The 15,535-nt window shown below is 37.5% G+C and overlaps 1 protein-coding gene across 7 annotated transcripts in view; it reads left to right on the top strand.

Moving 5' to 3' along the window:
- nrxn3a (neurexin 3a) overlaps nt 1-15,535 on the top strand; it is a 299,346-nt gene that overhangs the window by 5,351 nt on the left and 278,460 nt on the right. For 5 of the 7 annotated variants that reach the window (XM_083551016.1, XM_083551017.1, XM_083551020.1 and 2 more), the window contains exons 2-3: nt 720-1,902; nt 9,442-9,471. In XM_083551016.1, the coding sequence (XP_083407142.1) occupies nt 9,453-9,471 (19 nt within the window). In that variant the 5' untranslated portion in view covers nt 720-1,902; nt 9,442-9,452. Of the gene's footprint in view, nt 1-719; nt 1,903-9,441; nt 9,472-9,649; nt 9,657-15,535 lie in introns of those variants that run through there. The other 2 variants (XM_083551015.1, XM_083551018.1) reach the window with 2 other exon arrangements.

Genomic DNA, 15,535 nt, shown 5'->3' with positions numbered 1-15,535 from the left:
CTCCACTCTTCTGGGAAGATGTTCCACTAGGTGTTGAAGTGAACTTGTGGAGATTCATTTAGCTACAAGGGGTGTTAATAAAGTCTTGTACTGATGTGGGTGAGGTGAGGAATCCTGGGGTGCAGTCAGCTTTCACATTCATTCTGTTTATTAGAATTCAGGTCAGAGAGTTATAGCAGGAGATCTTCCACTCCTACCCATGTAAAGCAGATCTTCATGTAGCTGGCTTTGTGCACAGGGGTATTGTCATGCTGGAACATTCCATACAATTTATACTTATGATATTGTTTTTTTGCCTTTTATTTCTGGATAACAGACAATCGACAATGAAAATAACGAAGATTATAAGGCTATTGCTTTAATTTTTTTATTTATTCATGATTATTTCAGTTAATGGATTCTTCTTCCTGGACGCAATCCATAATTTCTCCACATCTGCAGATAAATCAGGATTAATACAATATTGCTGGAGTTTGGCAAAAGTGTAATTGAGGTAATTTGGCCACCAGATGACCGATAATGCGGAACGTCTTCGCAATGTAAGGAATAAAAATGGTGAAAGAAATGAATTGGATGACAATCTGTTACAAGTTTGAGTGATTTAAGAGTTAATGGCACTCGATAACTCAAAGTATGTTAAAGTTCCTGATGATTTGCTTCGAGCGTAGATCTTACAGATTTTTGTTTTCTGAAATGTAATGCTTTTTTTGTTTTGACAGCTCCAACCCTGGGAATACGATCACTACACTGGACTACGCTGTAACCCGCAAGACAACATGAAAGTCTTTTCCTCTAAGGTTAAAAAGCGACCATAGTGGAACTGGAATTTTGCATTCGGGGGCAGCAATTTTTTTTCGAGCAAAACCCCGCCTCCTGATTTAGTTTTTGCATTTCTGTGCCGTCTTTTGTGACAAATAAAACTGTCTTCTGACAGAAATCGGACTGTTCAATAAAACTGGCCTTATGACTGTTACTTAAGACTGTTCTACTCCTCTCTACTGTCCTCCGTTCACTTTTTACGGATTTTACCTTCTCTACTCTTTGACGTCAGCATCCCGTCTTGAAAATCGTTTACGTGTACTTTGGGATGTACTTTGGATATACGGACCTTTGAACCAAAGCTATTTTTTCAATGCTTTCCTATTGCACAGGATTATAAACCCCTCCCTCAAAAACATCCAGCACTTTCAACATGACTCTGCTCAGATACCCGGTCCAGCTGCAGCTGCTGCTCAGTACTGTGCTCGGCTCTTGTTTGGGTTTGGAGTTCCCGGGTGTGCGAGGACAGTGGGCCCGATTTCTCCGCTGGGACGCCAGCACCAAAAGTGACCTCAGCTTCCGGGTCAAAACAGACGCATCTACGGCGTTGGTCTTGTACTTCGATGACGGTGGCTACTGCGACTTCCTGCAGCTGATGGTGGTGGAGGGCAAGCTGCAGCTGCGTTTCAGCATCGACTGTGCTGAGACCACGCTGGTTTCGGGTAAACGGGTCAACGACAGCAGCTGGCACTCGGTCACCGTGAGCAGGTCCAACCTGAGGACGGTACTCGGTTTGGATGGAGACAGCAAGGCTGACGAGGTGCGACCTCAGAGGCAGTACATGAAGATTGTTAGTGACCTGTTCCTGGGCGGAGTCCCTCAGGACATTCGCACCTCGGCCCTGACCTTACCCACCGCCAAGGACCTTCCGCCTTTTAAAGGAGTTATTAGGGACCTGAAATACGGCAACAAGGAACCTACACTACTCAGCAGCCAGAGGGTCCGAATGGACACGGAGGGCATTTGCACCGAGAACCCGTGCGAGAACGGCGGGATTTGCGCCCTTGTGGACGGGGAACCGCTGTGCGATTGTTCCAAGACGGAGTACATTGGCCAATTCTGCAGCGAAGGTAAAGCGTTAAAGTAGATCCAATCAATGTCTCGCTTAAAAGTTTAATATAATTTGATATAGTTTTTTTTTAAATAGCCGTGTGACATGTCAGCTCTTCAATATTTTATACATCTCATCCCTCTTCATTTTATTTCGCAATATTTGAGTTCCAATTCAGAAAGATTTCATTCTCAGAACTAAAGCTACCAAACCATACTTTCCCTGTCACTGGCGTGTTACGGTGAAGGCAACCTGTACCTATGCTTTTTTAACCCAAGAAACAAGTTTAAGCTTCTCCAGCGGTCCCAAAGCTCCAATTACAATCCTTCAAAGGATTTCTCAAAGTACACAACAACGGCAACATTCACACCAACGCAGTGACGAGGAAAAGAGAAGCGTGCTAGCTTTGTTTCCAGGTGTATTATTTTAATCTCCATTAACAACATCTCGAGACGTTTTATCCAGAACGGCATCCTCCTGAGAACCCTCATAAGATGGAAGGTGTTTCTGTGATTTTATATGTGAGAGAATTCCAGCTTTGATTCATTCACAACCATCTCTCCTTTCTTTTTCATCATATAACATGTTAATTACAAAAAAGTACACAATTACTTTTTTTTTTTTTTTCTCAATGTTGAGGTGTGTTTGTGTGAACATTCCTGCTGTAGCCATTTTAGATTCTCAGGGGATTTCAAGGTGGCTGGTGGCCATTTCACAGCTTTATGCACCAGTGTTGCTGGTTCAATACAACGACACGTTTTCTCCCTTTCTGCCATTCAAGCGGATCATTTTCATGAAGGTCACATTGATATTGTGTTGTACTTGAATTCACGAGGGACGTTTTCGAGGGAGGAAATAACCCCTCCGATGCGTCGATGCGTTCTCATACACAACTGTTCTGATGTACGTTTTTATTCATTAACCAGAAACAAATAATGATTTGTATTTTTTTTTTTTTAAGTTTTCCTTAAAGCACCTTTAGACCCTGGTGCATGATCCCACCCGTGCAAGGTACCCGAAGAGTTTACTGACTGACTGATATTCATTTGTGAATTATTCTTGTGTTGTGCTGTAGTGCTAAAATGTAAAGCTCAATCTATCCTTTGAACACTATTGTGCATTTTATTCATGCAATGTTTTATTTCAATGTGAAATCGTGTCTATTTTAAAAACACTGAATTAAATAAATTCTGCTGACGAATGGTTTCTAAAAAAAAAAACTACACAAAAAAAAAAGAATAAGCAGGATGTTTCTGACTCTTAGACCCAAAGCTTTTTCCATAAAGACTGAAGCGTTTCAGTTGGGCTGATGAATGAAGAGTGTGCCGTGCCATGTTGGTAGTTCTCCTCACTGCAGACACAACCCTTTCCAGTGCTTGCCTGGAACACAAAATGGCTGAATACAGATTATGCTTTGTTTAAGCAAATTTTTTTTTCAACGCGGAAGCTTTGTGTCCGATGTCGCAATTGTGCGCCGCATGTGGGAGCCTGCATGCGGTTTTGGATAAACGAGAGCGTCTTTTGTCTGTTTTTTTGTCGCTATCTATGTAGAGCAGCGCTCCAGCAGAGATTATATCCACTACGGTGCTGGCAGCCGAATCGCTCGTACGGGCGCTAGGCTTAAATTTATAGTCGAGGGTGGGAGGAGGAGGCGAGTAGAATTTTAGCCATGATTTATTGTTGTGGTTTCTCTCCATCTTGTTTGGTTGGCAGGGTTTTGCGGTCCACTGATAGGAGCCTGCGCTAGTAAAAGCAGCTCTGGTTTCTCTGAAGCCTCTGGAAGAGTGCAGACCATCGTAAAAGAATAAATAACCTAATTTACAGGGCTGAGCGCAATTTATAAAGATCCACTGGGGAGCCGGGATGCTTTTAAAAAACTCTGCCCTCTGGCCTAAAGATCGTATCGCATCACACCTCGCTCGCTTTTCTGTTATTCAAATATAAATCGGCTAAATTTATTATGAAACGTTGAACCACTGGAAATACAGAAATTCTCAAGTCTCAGTTTGCATTGATTTTGCATCCATAATGCTTTATAGATGCATTCATAATCATTATACATAGATTACTCTAGTACCTAATGATTCCAGGTGTAGGCCTGCATAATAACTTGCATAACACACTAAATAAAAATCCTGAATGTGTCCTGTTTTCAATACATTTCTAACAATTTATAACAATATAAACCCTACCATACATAATCATATGCATTGCACACAAGGGAAACAGTATGTGGTGTCACTTTTTTATTAATCCTGAATTCATAGAAAACACTGCGCCCTATAATACCATGTATAAGCCTGTATGAATGCTCATAATTACATGCATAGAACACACAGGGAAAAATTTCCTACTGTACCCAAAAACTTCATTTGTTCATGGATTATTACTACATCATATAAAATATATAATATATATTGTATTTTTATAACAGCTAGTGGCAGGTGACATAACACATCGCTTGTTCATAAATAATAATGTTGTGCTGCATTATAACGGGCTCTGCTGTAGTATCTCTACTGCAAGTTTCTAACAGCAGAACCGTGTTATAAGTACACCATTGTAGAAATGTGAATGCAGTTGTTAAAAGCGTTTTGGAAATAAACTCAAACTTGAACTAACATAAACTCATGCTCATAAGTGGTTATAGATACCTTTATAGCAATCCTAAAACGTTATTATATGCCTTCATATATTATACTTTCTTTATATACACTTTAACACAGTCTCTGTTCTTATTACAATTTATTGCTATAATGCATTATAACATAGTGTATGCATGCATAATGTTCTTATGAACAGGCAATTACTATGGGTATGTAACCCTACATTAGCAATTCGTATACTCATGCTTTCATTGTTGTTCTGTAATTCTATAAAATAGATGAGTTGGAAATATGGATTTTGCATATTTTAATGTTGTAAATCATTATAACAAATGTTATAATATATAATAAATCTTATAACTAAAGATATAACTTCTGTTTTGTAGAGCCTCATAAATGGATGGTTTACAGTTTACTTATGAAAAGATATTATATGTTATAAACCTTACATTATTAAGGTATATAGACTGTTTATGTTGGCTATTTATAAATAGTTATAAGCAATTGCATAGGATTATGTTGGTCACGATGTCCACGTATGTGTCCACGTACATAAGAACATTGAACAAAATAATGTTATAATGCACTATAGAAATATGATATAATGGGTAACCTGACTTTCTATAAAATCATATAGTGAGTAAATTGATATACTGTGCATGTTGGTAGTGCATTAGTGCATTATAGCATTGTTTATAATGCACTAATACATTGTTAATATATGTATTAAAAGTTGTGCTTTAATCACTGTATCATCATTGTATCTTCTTATAAAGCACTATACAAAGTGGGGCTTGCTGGAATCATGTGTCATGAACACTACTTATAATGCATTATATAACTGGAATGCTATATAAGTAATTATAACAATAGGTATTTAACCTTCTAAAGGCATTATAACATTCATAAGTATAAATGTCTTTATAGTCTATCATAGGTATGGCTTTTAGAGAAAATGTTGCCATAATGCCTTATGTAGCTTGACATAATCAGTGATGCAGTATAAATATAGTTTGTAGGATATGCATGTATCTATAACTGCTTATGAGCATTCATACAGAAATAGGTTAGGTGCTATTATGTATTTTGCACCTTCTAAGTATGTACCTTCTTTATTTTGTACCTGTACTATGTTATTATTCATAAAAGGTTCATTCAAGTAATTGTTCATAGGGTAATAACAGGTTATAACTTATTTATACACATGGTTATAATTATTCATAAAAATGCATTAGACTATTGTGATTGTTTTGGGTTATAGATTGTTAACATGTAGTAGTGTTTAAGTCATAATTACATTACAAAGCCCCACATTGTGTAGAGCATTACGAGACGACATAATGGTGATATAGTATGCTATTACAAGTGGTAGTTAAAATTAATTATTTCACAATCTTGAACTCTTTTACCTAAATGATTATAACAGTGTTTGCCAAGCCAAAATAAATCATTATAACGTGTTATAAATGTGCTTATAGTCCTCATTCTAATGTGCCGTTGTAAAAATCACAGAGAAAACGCTTTTGATTTGGTTCCATATGGCGACACTTAGTCGTCAGTGTAGAAATGATCCCGCGATGTGTGTTGTGAGAGAATGCATTCGGTTCCAAACGCAGAAACAGCAACAGGAACGTGACACTTCCCTCGACGGGCAGATGGCTAAAATGGCCTCGGAACTATTTGCTGTCGCTGTAGCGTATGTTCCTCACTCGGTGGCAAATGTGACAGCCGTACACTTACATTATTTGCAAATGTGTGTAGTCTTTTTACAGGCGTGGAATAACAAACCAATTTCAGCTGCCAAACAAGCACTCAGTCAGTTCTTCCTTCCCGTGCGGAGGGCTTTAGAATGTAGCACACGCGGACTTTAGATTTAATCCTGCCGAAGATCAAATTATTAGCCGTATTAGCAAGCAGATGAAAACGACTCAGTTTCAGTTGCAAGTTGACTCCAGATCCTGAGGTTTTGACAGAAGAAGATGTCAAGATGCTTATCGATCTTTGGGGTGGAGGAACAAAAAAATAGTTTTCAGCCTTATAGAGAAACTGGGGTAGGAATAAATATGAGAAGAGTTTGAGAAGAAGTAGATGAAGTAGTCAGGCTGGACGTTGTCAGATATGAGAAAATCAAGCTTAGATGTAGCATGAGCTGCTGATTAGAGATTACAGCGTATTACGTAATGCATCTCCTCAGCGAAGTTAATAACTGAGAGTTGGATGCAGAGCAGACAAACATACTATTCGTTGTGTATTTATATATATGATTAGCATAAATTCAAACTAATGAAAATGAGCTTTTTAAAATGAAGAACAGACCTAATCTGAACTATATAGGTGTTATAAACTGTTATGACAATATAACAAATACATATAAATAATAGAATTGGTACATAATGTAAAAATGCATAGCACATTATTATAGCTGTTATATGCTATAAGCTGTGCTTGCAGTGTGAGTATAACGTCTTATAAGCATTTATAGGACATAATTTTGGCACTGTAATAGATTACGTATGATATATAACCTGTTATAGAACATGTGCGTTAATAGTACATTATAGAGAGAGAAAAAGATGCCACTGATTTCAACCCCTTTATGCACAGTTATTATAATGCATTATGTAGCCTGGCATTATAAGCTCAATTTGTTGCAGTTTGTAGAGTGTAACGCATGTGATTATTAATACCTGTGAGCATTTTATAGATTTGTATAGTTATATAGGCATTATGCAGTCATACTCTTATGTGTTATGCCTGACTATAACCACTTATGAGCATTTCTACAGGACTATGATAGGTAATGGTATTAAATGCATTACAAAGTCATGGTTATGAGAAAAAGGTTACACAATGTAATATCACAGTAATTTTGTAATGCATTTATAGCGTGGGTTTTGCAGTGCTAAGGTGCGCAATATGCATGTGATTATAACTACTTATGATTATTTTTAAAAATATATTATGTGGTAAATGAAATAAATATATAAAACAAAATAAAATTAATTGTATATATAATGATTTTTAATTAAAATTATCTTTTGCAAAACATTTAGATTTGAATCTTTATATAAATGCTAAAACTCAATCAATATCACAAACAAAAAAACAATAATCCTCTCCTATCTATGTCATTAATAACCAGTTTATTAGCATGTCGAGATCCCGAGTGCTCCTCAAGATCTTGTTCGTGTTTGGGATGTTTCCAGAGGAACAGCTGGCGTTATCGAGAAGGTGTGTCTGCAGTAAAGGAGAACTCTGACAGGCTTAAAAGCACGTGGACTTGAGTTCCACGCAAGCATCAGCGTCTCATAAATCCATGGCCCTCTCTATAGGGAGCAGGTTCTGTCCTAGTGCCTGTTTGGATTTATGGCTCAGACGAGGATGTGGGTTACAGGAAAGTGTGTAAACCCAGGAAAGCACATAGATCTTTCTGGTGTTGTGGGTCAAATAAAGAACGTTTGTGAACATGCACAGGGCCGTAATAAAGCCTCGTGCATGCTGGCAGGTGTGCCAAGGGTTTGCATGATGGATTTCATGCAACGGCAACCAGAGTGATCTCTAATGTTGGAAATCTTTCTCTCTTCTTGTGTTTTTTTTTTTTCTTCTTCTTTTTTTTGTTCCCCTGCTGATCCTTGAATGCTACACGCAGAGGCCAACAGTATCCCAGGTGAGTTCATGTTAGAAGCATGTTCTAACACCAGCAATATCACACATTATGTTCATGTTTGTAGTGACACTATAAATTTACATCATATAATGTAACTATGAACGTATTAGCATATTAAAACTCATTCACGATGTAATGTAATCTATAAATAGAATTATTTATATATAATACTTTATAAAAATGTTTTTATTATACTCATATCTAATTATAATAACATTATATATATATAATTATAGTTTATTATTTATAAAGTTATACTTTCACTTAAAAAAATGCTGTGTACTTTATAGCATTGTCTTCGGTGCACTGGGAATTGTTAATAGACTATAAAGCATTATAAGCGGTGTGCATAACATAACAGTGCATCAAAATATCACTAACATATAGAATTCTTTTAAAGAAACATATCAAGTATTTATTTATAATTCTTTCCTAAAGTTTTCCTTATTACAGATAATAACCATGTGACTTACCACAGTTATTAACAGACATACTGCTGTAATGTCTATTCAAACCGAAACCAAGTTCTTAATGTTCTAAAGCGTTAGATGTGTTTTAACGCTAATAAAGATTTCTATACAGTATTAAGGCTGATCACTATATTGGGGGAGAGCAGTGCCTTAAAACATTATGAAGCATTATAACTTTTTGAAAATGTTCCTAGTTTACTATGCATCTATTTAGCTAGAAAATGGTCTTATTACGAACAAGAAAAATGTTTTTATATGAACAGCTTACAATCAGTTAGCAAGCTGTTAGATAATCACTAATACAGGAGTTGACACGGGCATTTGTAACTCATTTATAACTTCACCCTAAACATTCACAAACAAGCTATTAGCATAAATGTAGTCATTAGATTTAGTACTGGAGTTTGGCTACATTTTACCACATCATAGCTACGAATTAGAGAGGACCAGGTTCACTTCATAGCAGGTTTTGCTAACAGATTACACAATCTATTAGTTAGCACAATGTAGTGCTCGGTTTCATGGTGTATGGTATATAATACTTTGACTTAGATACTGATACTGATTAAGGTCACTACAAACTACAAAATATTTTCTAGCTTTAATGACCAATGCTATTTTTACATTGTCAGATGTGTGTTTAGCATTAATGCTTTTGACTTTTTTTTTCAAAATTGATGTCGGTTTTGTATTGCGAAAATACAACCCCCTTACAGTGCTTTGCTTAGTGAATCAATGTATCATCATCATGATACATCATGAACAGTGTGTACTGAGATCCCTCTCTCTCGATCTCTCTCTTTCTCTCCATGTTTGTCTTCCTCTAAGGCTTGGCACACATGATGATGGCCGAACAAGGTATGCTTAACTTTCCTCTTCTGAAACACTTAATACTGGTTAGTGCATTGGATTTGTATTGAGCACTAACTTTTTCTTTCTTTTGTCTTCATAAAAAAAAAAAAAAAAAAATGCATCCTTTACCGGATCTTTCTGCTCTTTCAACCTCTCTGCCCAAACTACAATGTCTGTAGCCAAGAGCAAAGGTATTGCACTTTCCTTTTCTCTCCTTTGCTGTGTGGTTTTGAGAAGTGAAACATCTTCTTGTGCTGGTGTGTGTTTGCTGTGTTTCATTTAGCGTTCTTTGCTAATGGCTGCTCAGCATGCGTACCTGGATTAAGCGGATAATTAAATGGGCTTTAATTGAAGGCAAACGAAAAAAAGGACAGCTTTAACTGCATGAGTGAGTGGATTTAACCGCTTTACTTCTCTCTGATGGAATTATGACAAGGGGGCACTTGGGTATAAACACAATCTGTTCCTCACAGCTGAGTGTGTGTATGTGTGTGTGTTTGTGTGTGTGTGTGTATACTGGATTCTGAGGTGAAATTATAAGAAATAATGTGATGCAATTTGAAGTCTCAGCAAAAAATATTCACCTGGATACTTCTTAAACAGAGCTGAAAACGTTCAGGCGATGGAACTGCAGCTCCTTTCTGCGTCGGAAACAAGGTCACAGTGGTGTGCACGCATTTCTGATTTGCTGGATTTGCTACACGACACTTGTTTTTTTCCTGAAATTTCACTACTGAATTTTATCCACAGAGATCTCTCTTTGCAAAGCAGTATATCTGTACATCATAGATACACTTCCTGCACTATGCTTGTCCAAATCGGTTCAATTTGATTTCAATATTTGCTTTAAAACTTGATGGCTGCTGATTATTTATGAATAAAACTCCTGCCAAAAACACTACTAACTAACTAAACGGACTGATTAAACAGCTCATGAGTAAATCAAACTCTGTATAAAGCACATGCTCTTCAGCTTTATTTAATATTTTGCTTTTTAAGCATATGAGTTTAACAGTGTGGTGATGAGTAACAGGAAAAGTGGCAGATATGTTAAATATAAACGAAGGAATGTAGACAGCAATGCAGAAGTTTTCAGATTTGAGTCTTTTACGGTTTTTGTGACACCTTCATGTTCCTTTTGTTTCGAAGCATCGGAAAAAAGGGATAAACGCCCAAGAATTGTACTCCAAATGACATTTTTTGTATCTAACAGAAGAAGAAGAAGAAGAAGAAGAAGAAGAAGAAGAAGAAGAAAAAGAAGATGTGATCAGACTGTCTCACCCTAAACATGGCAAAACAGTCAAACTCACAGTCACAGTCAAACATGGAGATAGAAGCTTAATAGTTTGGGGTTGTTTTTGGAGCAATGAAGGTTGGAGACGTACAGTAGTTGGGGTGAAAAGAACAACAAGGTGTGCTTTACTTCAACAGCATGCAATTACAACTAGACTAATTGGAATAGACTTCACCATAGAACAAGACAGTGAGCCTAAGCGTACCTCCGAGCTCTGTAAACGTTATTTAGAAATCAAACAATTGGCTTAAATGTTGTCTATCATTTATAAAAAAAAAGAACATCTCTCAAAAGATTTTGTCTCTAATCTGCAAGTATTAAACGTATATTTTCTTATGCATTATGACGTCTTGATATTCTACCTGGTTATAAAGGGATCTAGAACTAGTACACGATTGTGGAAATCTCTCGTCAAGCAACGATTCGAGCTGCTCCGTCAGAAGAAAACATACCCTACCATGTCCTACACAAGTAAATTTTTTATACAATGTTATATCACGCACACAAATCTTCACAACGGAATAACTTCCGTGCACCATGTTCGAATCAATTCTGAATAGATTCTGTGATCTCTGAATATGTTTCTCGCCTTTGTATCGTATTATTTACAGTATCATTTGGGCAAATGGCAGCATAGTGGACATTTCTTCCTAAGAAATCTTCAGCCCATCAGTGACATTTCCTTTAGATACAATTTCTTGTTTCATATACATTAGAGAGAAGTGGAATGATTTTTTCCGTATATTGTAGCAATGTTGAGAAGCTCGGGTCAGCCATGATACAGCACACCTGAAGCACAAAGGGTTAAGGGCCTTGCCCAAGGGCCCACGAGTGGCAGTTTGGCAATACTGGGGTTTGAACTGGGGCCTCCAACCTTCCGATCAATAATCCAGAATAACCCTTAATCACTGAACAGCCAATTCCCTGGTTTTACTTACAGGTTACAATTGTTAGATTGGAAATACCGCACATTTCTTGAAATGAATGCGATGAATTAAAAAAAAATTGCAGACTCCTTTAATGGAGAAGTTTACTGGAGACTCCTTCCGCAAACGGTCCATAAAGGTCCAGGGCATTGAAACCCAGCACAATAAATGACGCATTAGAACATCGCACGTTGACATAATCCTGTGATTTGCAGCTTCATGCTGTCAGAGCTTCTGTGGTGTGGAAATAAATTGCCAGAAAAATGTCACATCCCTAATTAGGAATCACAGGTTTTTTTTTTCTTGCCGACGTGATGTATTTACGCTGATCTACTAACACGTGTTACAGACCACGTGTTTGATGATGTAGCATTATATCATCCCCTATGCTGCTGCATGAATAAAGTAAGTGTGTATAAATTGTACATTTTCAGCAGGGAAAAAGAGCATTCTTTCTTAATTGATTGACGTAAGACGGAGGGATGAGCTGAGTGACAGAACTGGAGACACATGCTGCTGAATTTAGACCAGCTTTCCTCAGTGGACATGTACAGCGAGAGTGAGAGAGTGTGTGAGAGAGCGTTCCTCTGCTAAGTAACAGTGTGTGGTCAGTACAATCCTTGGCAGTCGGACACTTGTGTAAATTCACCCTGATGTATTAGTGCTTATTTGCCAGCGCTGCATCAGCAGCCTTGTCATATTGTATGTATTGTCGTCCCGTCTCCAGTCTCTCCTCTCGCTCCCTGCGCTTAATCCCTCAACACGAGCACAGACATTATTACAAATCAGCCTGGCTGTCTGCCCGCATTACAAACGACAGGGGTTTCTAGTTAGGAACCATTTGCATTTCAGCTATGGTGAAAAATAATAATAAAAAATACACACACGTGGCTAAAAATCCACACTCGCTTTTGCAGCCACACCCAGACCCCTCGTTCCTCCACCGTTGTTTTCACCTGTGAGATGTTGTAAGTGAACTCTCGGCCATGTGAAATTCTTTCTTATTTCATTTCTTCTGAATCAACACAAAGCTGTTGGAGTATATCAGGTGTATGGAAATGTTGTATTCCTTTTATAATTGATCATAAACATTTTCCAAAGAGTACTTTTTTTTTTGGGAAAAAGTGTAATTTTTATCAGAATATAGTTATGTTTAATGCTGTGGAATGTGTAGGCTAACATCAGTGGAAGCCAGTAGAGGAAGCAGCAGTGGGGTGGTGTGGGTGAACGTGGGCAGGTTGCACACAAGTCGCGCAGCTGCGTTTTGGATCATTTGCAGTGGACGAATAAGGTTCAAAGGTCGACCTGCCATCAGAGTGTGGCATTATTCCAGCCTGGGCAGCCTGTGTGGACAGAAATGGTCGAATCCTTCTGATGTAGAGAAAAAATTGACAAGAACGAGCCACATTAGCAACATGTGAGGAGAAGGACAGTTGATTGTCCATGGCCACCCCAAGGTAAAATCTTGACTAGCAGTTCTGTTTTGCTGGGGTTCAGTTTTAGTTGATGAGCACTCATCCATTTAGATAAGTCCACCAAACATGCAGAGATTCAAGCGAAGCTGGTATCTGAGAGAGGAAAATAAAATATAAGTTAAGTGTGTTTAGCATAGCAGTGATAAAAAAAAAAAAAAACCCATGTAAGGATATGACTTCACCAATTGAGTGGGTATAGAGGGAGAAAGGTAGGGGACCAAGTACTGAGCATTGTGGGACACCAGTGGAGAGTCTGCGTGGGGCAGATGCCCCCCATGTTACCTGGTATGAGTGACCTTCCAGGAAGGAAGCAAACATTCCCATGCTATTCCACATATACCGAGGCTCCTGAGGGTAGACAAGAGAGTCTTGTGGTTGACTGTGTCAAATGCTGCTGAAAGGTCAAGGAGGAAGAGTACAGATTACAGCTTGCCTGATCGAGCAGCATGTAGTTTCTCAGTAATAGTTAAAAGGGCCGTCTCTATGGAATGTGCCACTTTAAAACCAGACTGGTTTGGATCATGGTGGTTGTTCTGTGAGAGACAGATAGTTGGTTAAATACAGTGCATTTCAGAGATTTAAAAAGAAAGGAGAGAAGTGATACCGGTCTGTAGTTGTTAATGTCTGATGGATCCAGAGCAGGTTTCTTCAAAATGGAAATAACCCTCGTTTGCTTGAAGGTAGTTGGCCAGATGTTAAGGATCCGTTGATGATCGTGGAGATGAACGGGGCGTGTGGTTTGAACCAACAGATGAACTCCTGTAGCTGAGGAAGTTAATGCTGTTAATGCTTTATGCATTATGCTCAATATTATATATACATACAGTACATACAGATATTGTATATAATGTATATATAATATACAGATATAACACACAGTTGTAAGTAATAAATTAGGTGCTAGGTGAAACACATGGCACGGGCCGATTCAGAAACCGTAATCAAGACGACAGTATTAGTGTGTGCATGGGACATTGTGTGGTAATGTTTCTTGTGAATGAAGGTGAAAAACCCACGGATATCTACAGAAGACTTCTAGCACAGTATGGTGATGAGACGCTCAGCCGCAGTAAGGCGTTTGAATGGTGTAAACGTTTTAAAATGGCCGTCAGTGACCATCCCATCGTGGTGGTTCCTTGGATGGTTCAGGTGTACTGACAAATCTTGTAATTGGCGAATCTTTCATGGGATAAGTGCATAAATGTTGCAGGTGAGATTGTCAAAAAATAAATGCAATTTCCACTCTTTGGAATTAGTTTTTTTATTTTATAAACTTATAAACTTTATAAAATAAAGTTTCATAAAGCATATATATATATATATATATATATATATATATATATATATATATATATATATATATATATATATATATATATGCATATATATATGCATTCATATTAGCATCTGCATTGATGTTTAAATTCTTCAATGATCTCTATGTTTAGATCACGATGGTGACCCGAAGGAGGTAAAACTTACATTCCGGTGCTCCTCGGTTATTATAGACCTTGCCATAGCTGATCACTTTGAGACAATAGCCTTGGAGGAAAAAAGAAAAAAAAAAACGGTAGATCATGCCAAGACTGATGAACTCACATTCCAGATAATGAATTGCAGACATTATGCAAATAGCATGCTAATTATCTAATCAGATTTGATTCCATTAAGGATGGGACCAGCTCGGTAACCTTGAGCAGGCCCTGATAATCAAGTGCTGATCATCTCTCTTGTCTCCTTTCTTTTTTCTTTCTCATTTTCTCTCGTTTTCTCTATCTCCGAGGACAGAACTCCCCAAATCCCACTGGCTATTTGTCTTGGACACTTTTATTTATTTATTTTTTTTTGTGTCTAAAGAAGAACAATAGTATTGAACTGTGCGTTCTCCAGAGACCATCGTAATTGCTTCATACTCATTTGTATTTGAGTACTAGTAAATGATAATTACGGAAACTAATCGGCACAATCAAATAGGAGTTGTTTTGATGGTTGGGTAAACTTTATAAGTTCAGACCATTTCACATGCAATCTTTAGGATGTTTAAATATTTTATGCTTACTTAAACTAATTGATCAAAAACTGAAATTGCAACAAGCTTATTAAGTGAAGGATCATTTATTAGAGGAAGATTATATTAAAAGTAAATTCAAATTGAATAGTATCTCAAATTCACTCAGTTTGTTTTATCTGGCAACCTGTGACATATATAGTAGGTATTTGTAATAATGGACTTTTGTACTTTTGTAGCTTTATCTAGAATCATTTCAGGAAGAATGCATGACCCTCAAGTATACTAAAGCAAGCAGATTTGCTATTAACACTTTAAAATCGTAAACCAAATATGATAATTCAAAGTCTAGAAGGCCGTCTGCAAA

The sequence above is a fragment of the Silurus aristotelis genome (genome assembly GCF_946808225.1).
Source record: "Silurus aristotelis genome assembly, chromosome: 9".
Taxonomy (NCBI): Eukaryota; Metazoa; Chordata; class Actinopteri; order Siluriformes; family Siluridae; genus Silurus; species Silurus aristotelis.
Note: the sequence above shows the minus strand (reverse complement) of the source record. Positions and strands in the feature narration are given on the sequence as shown.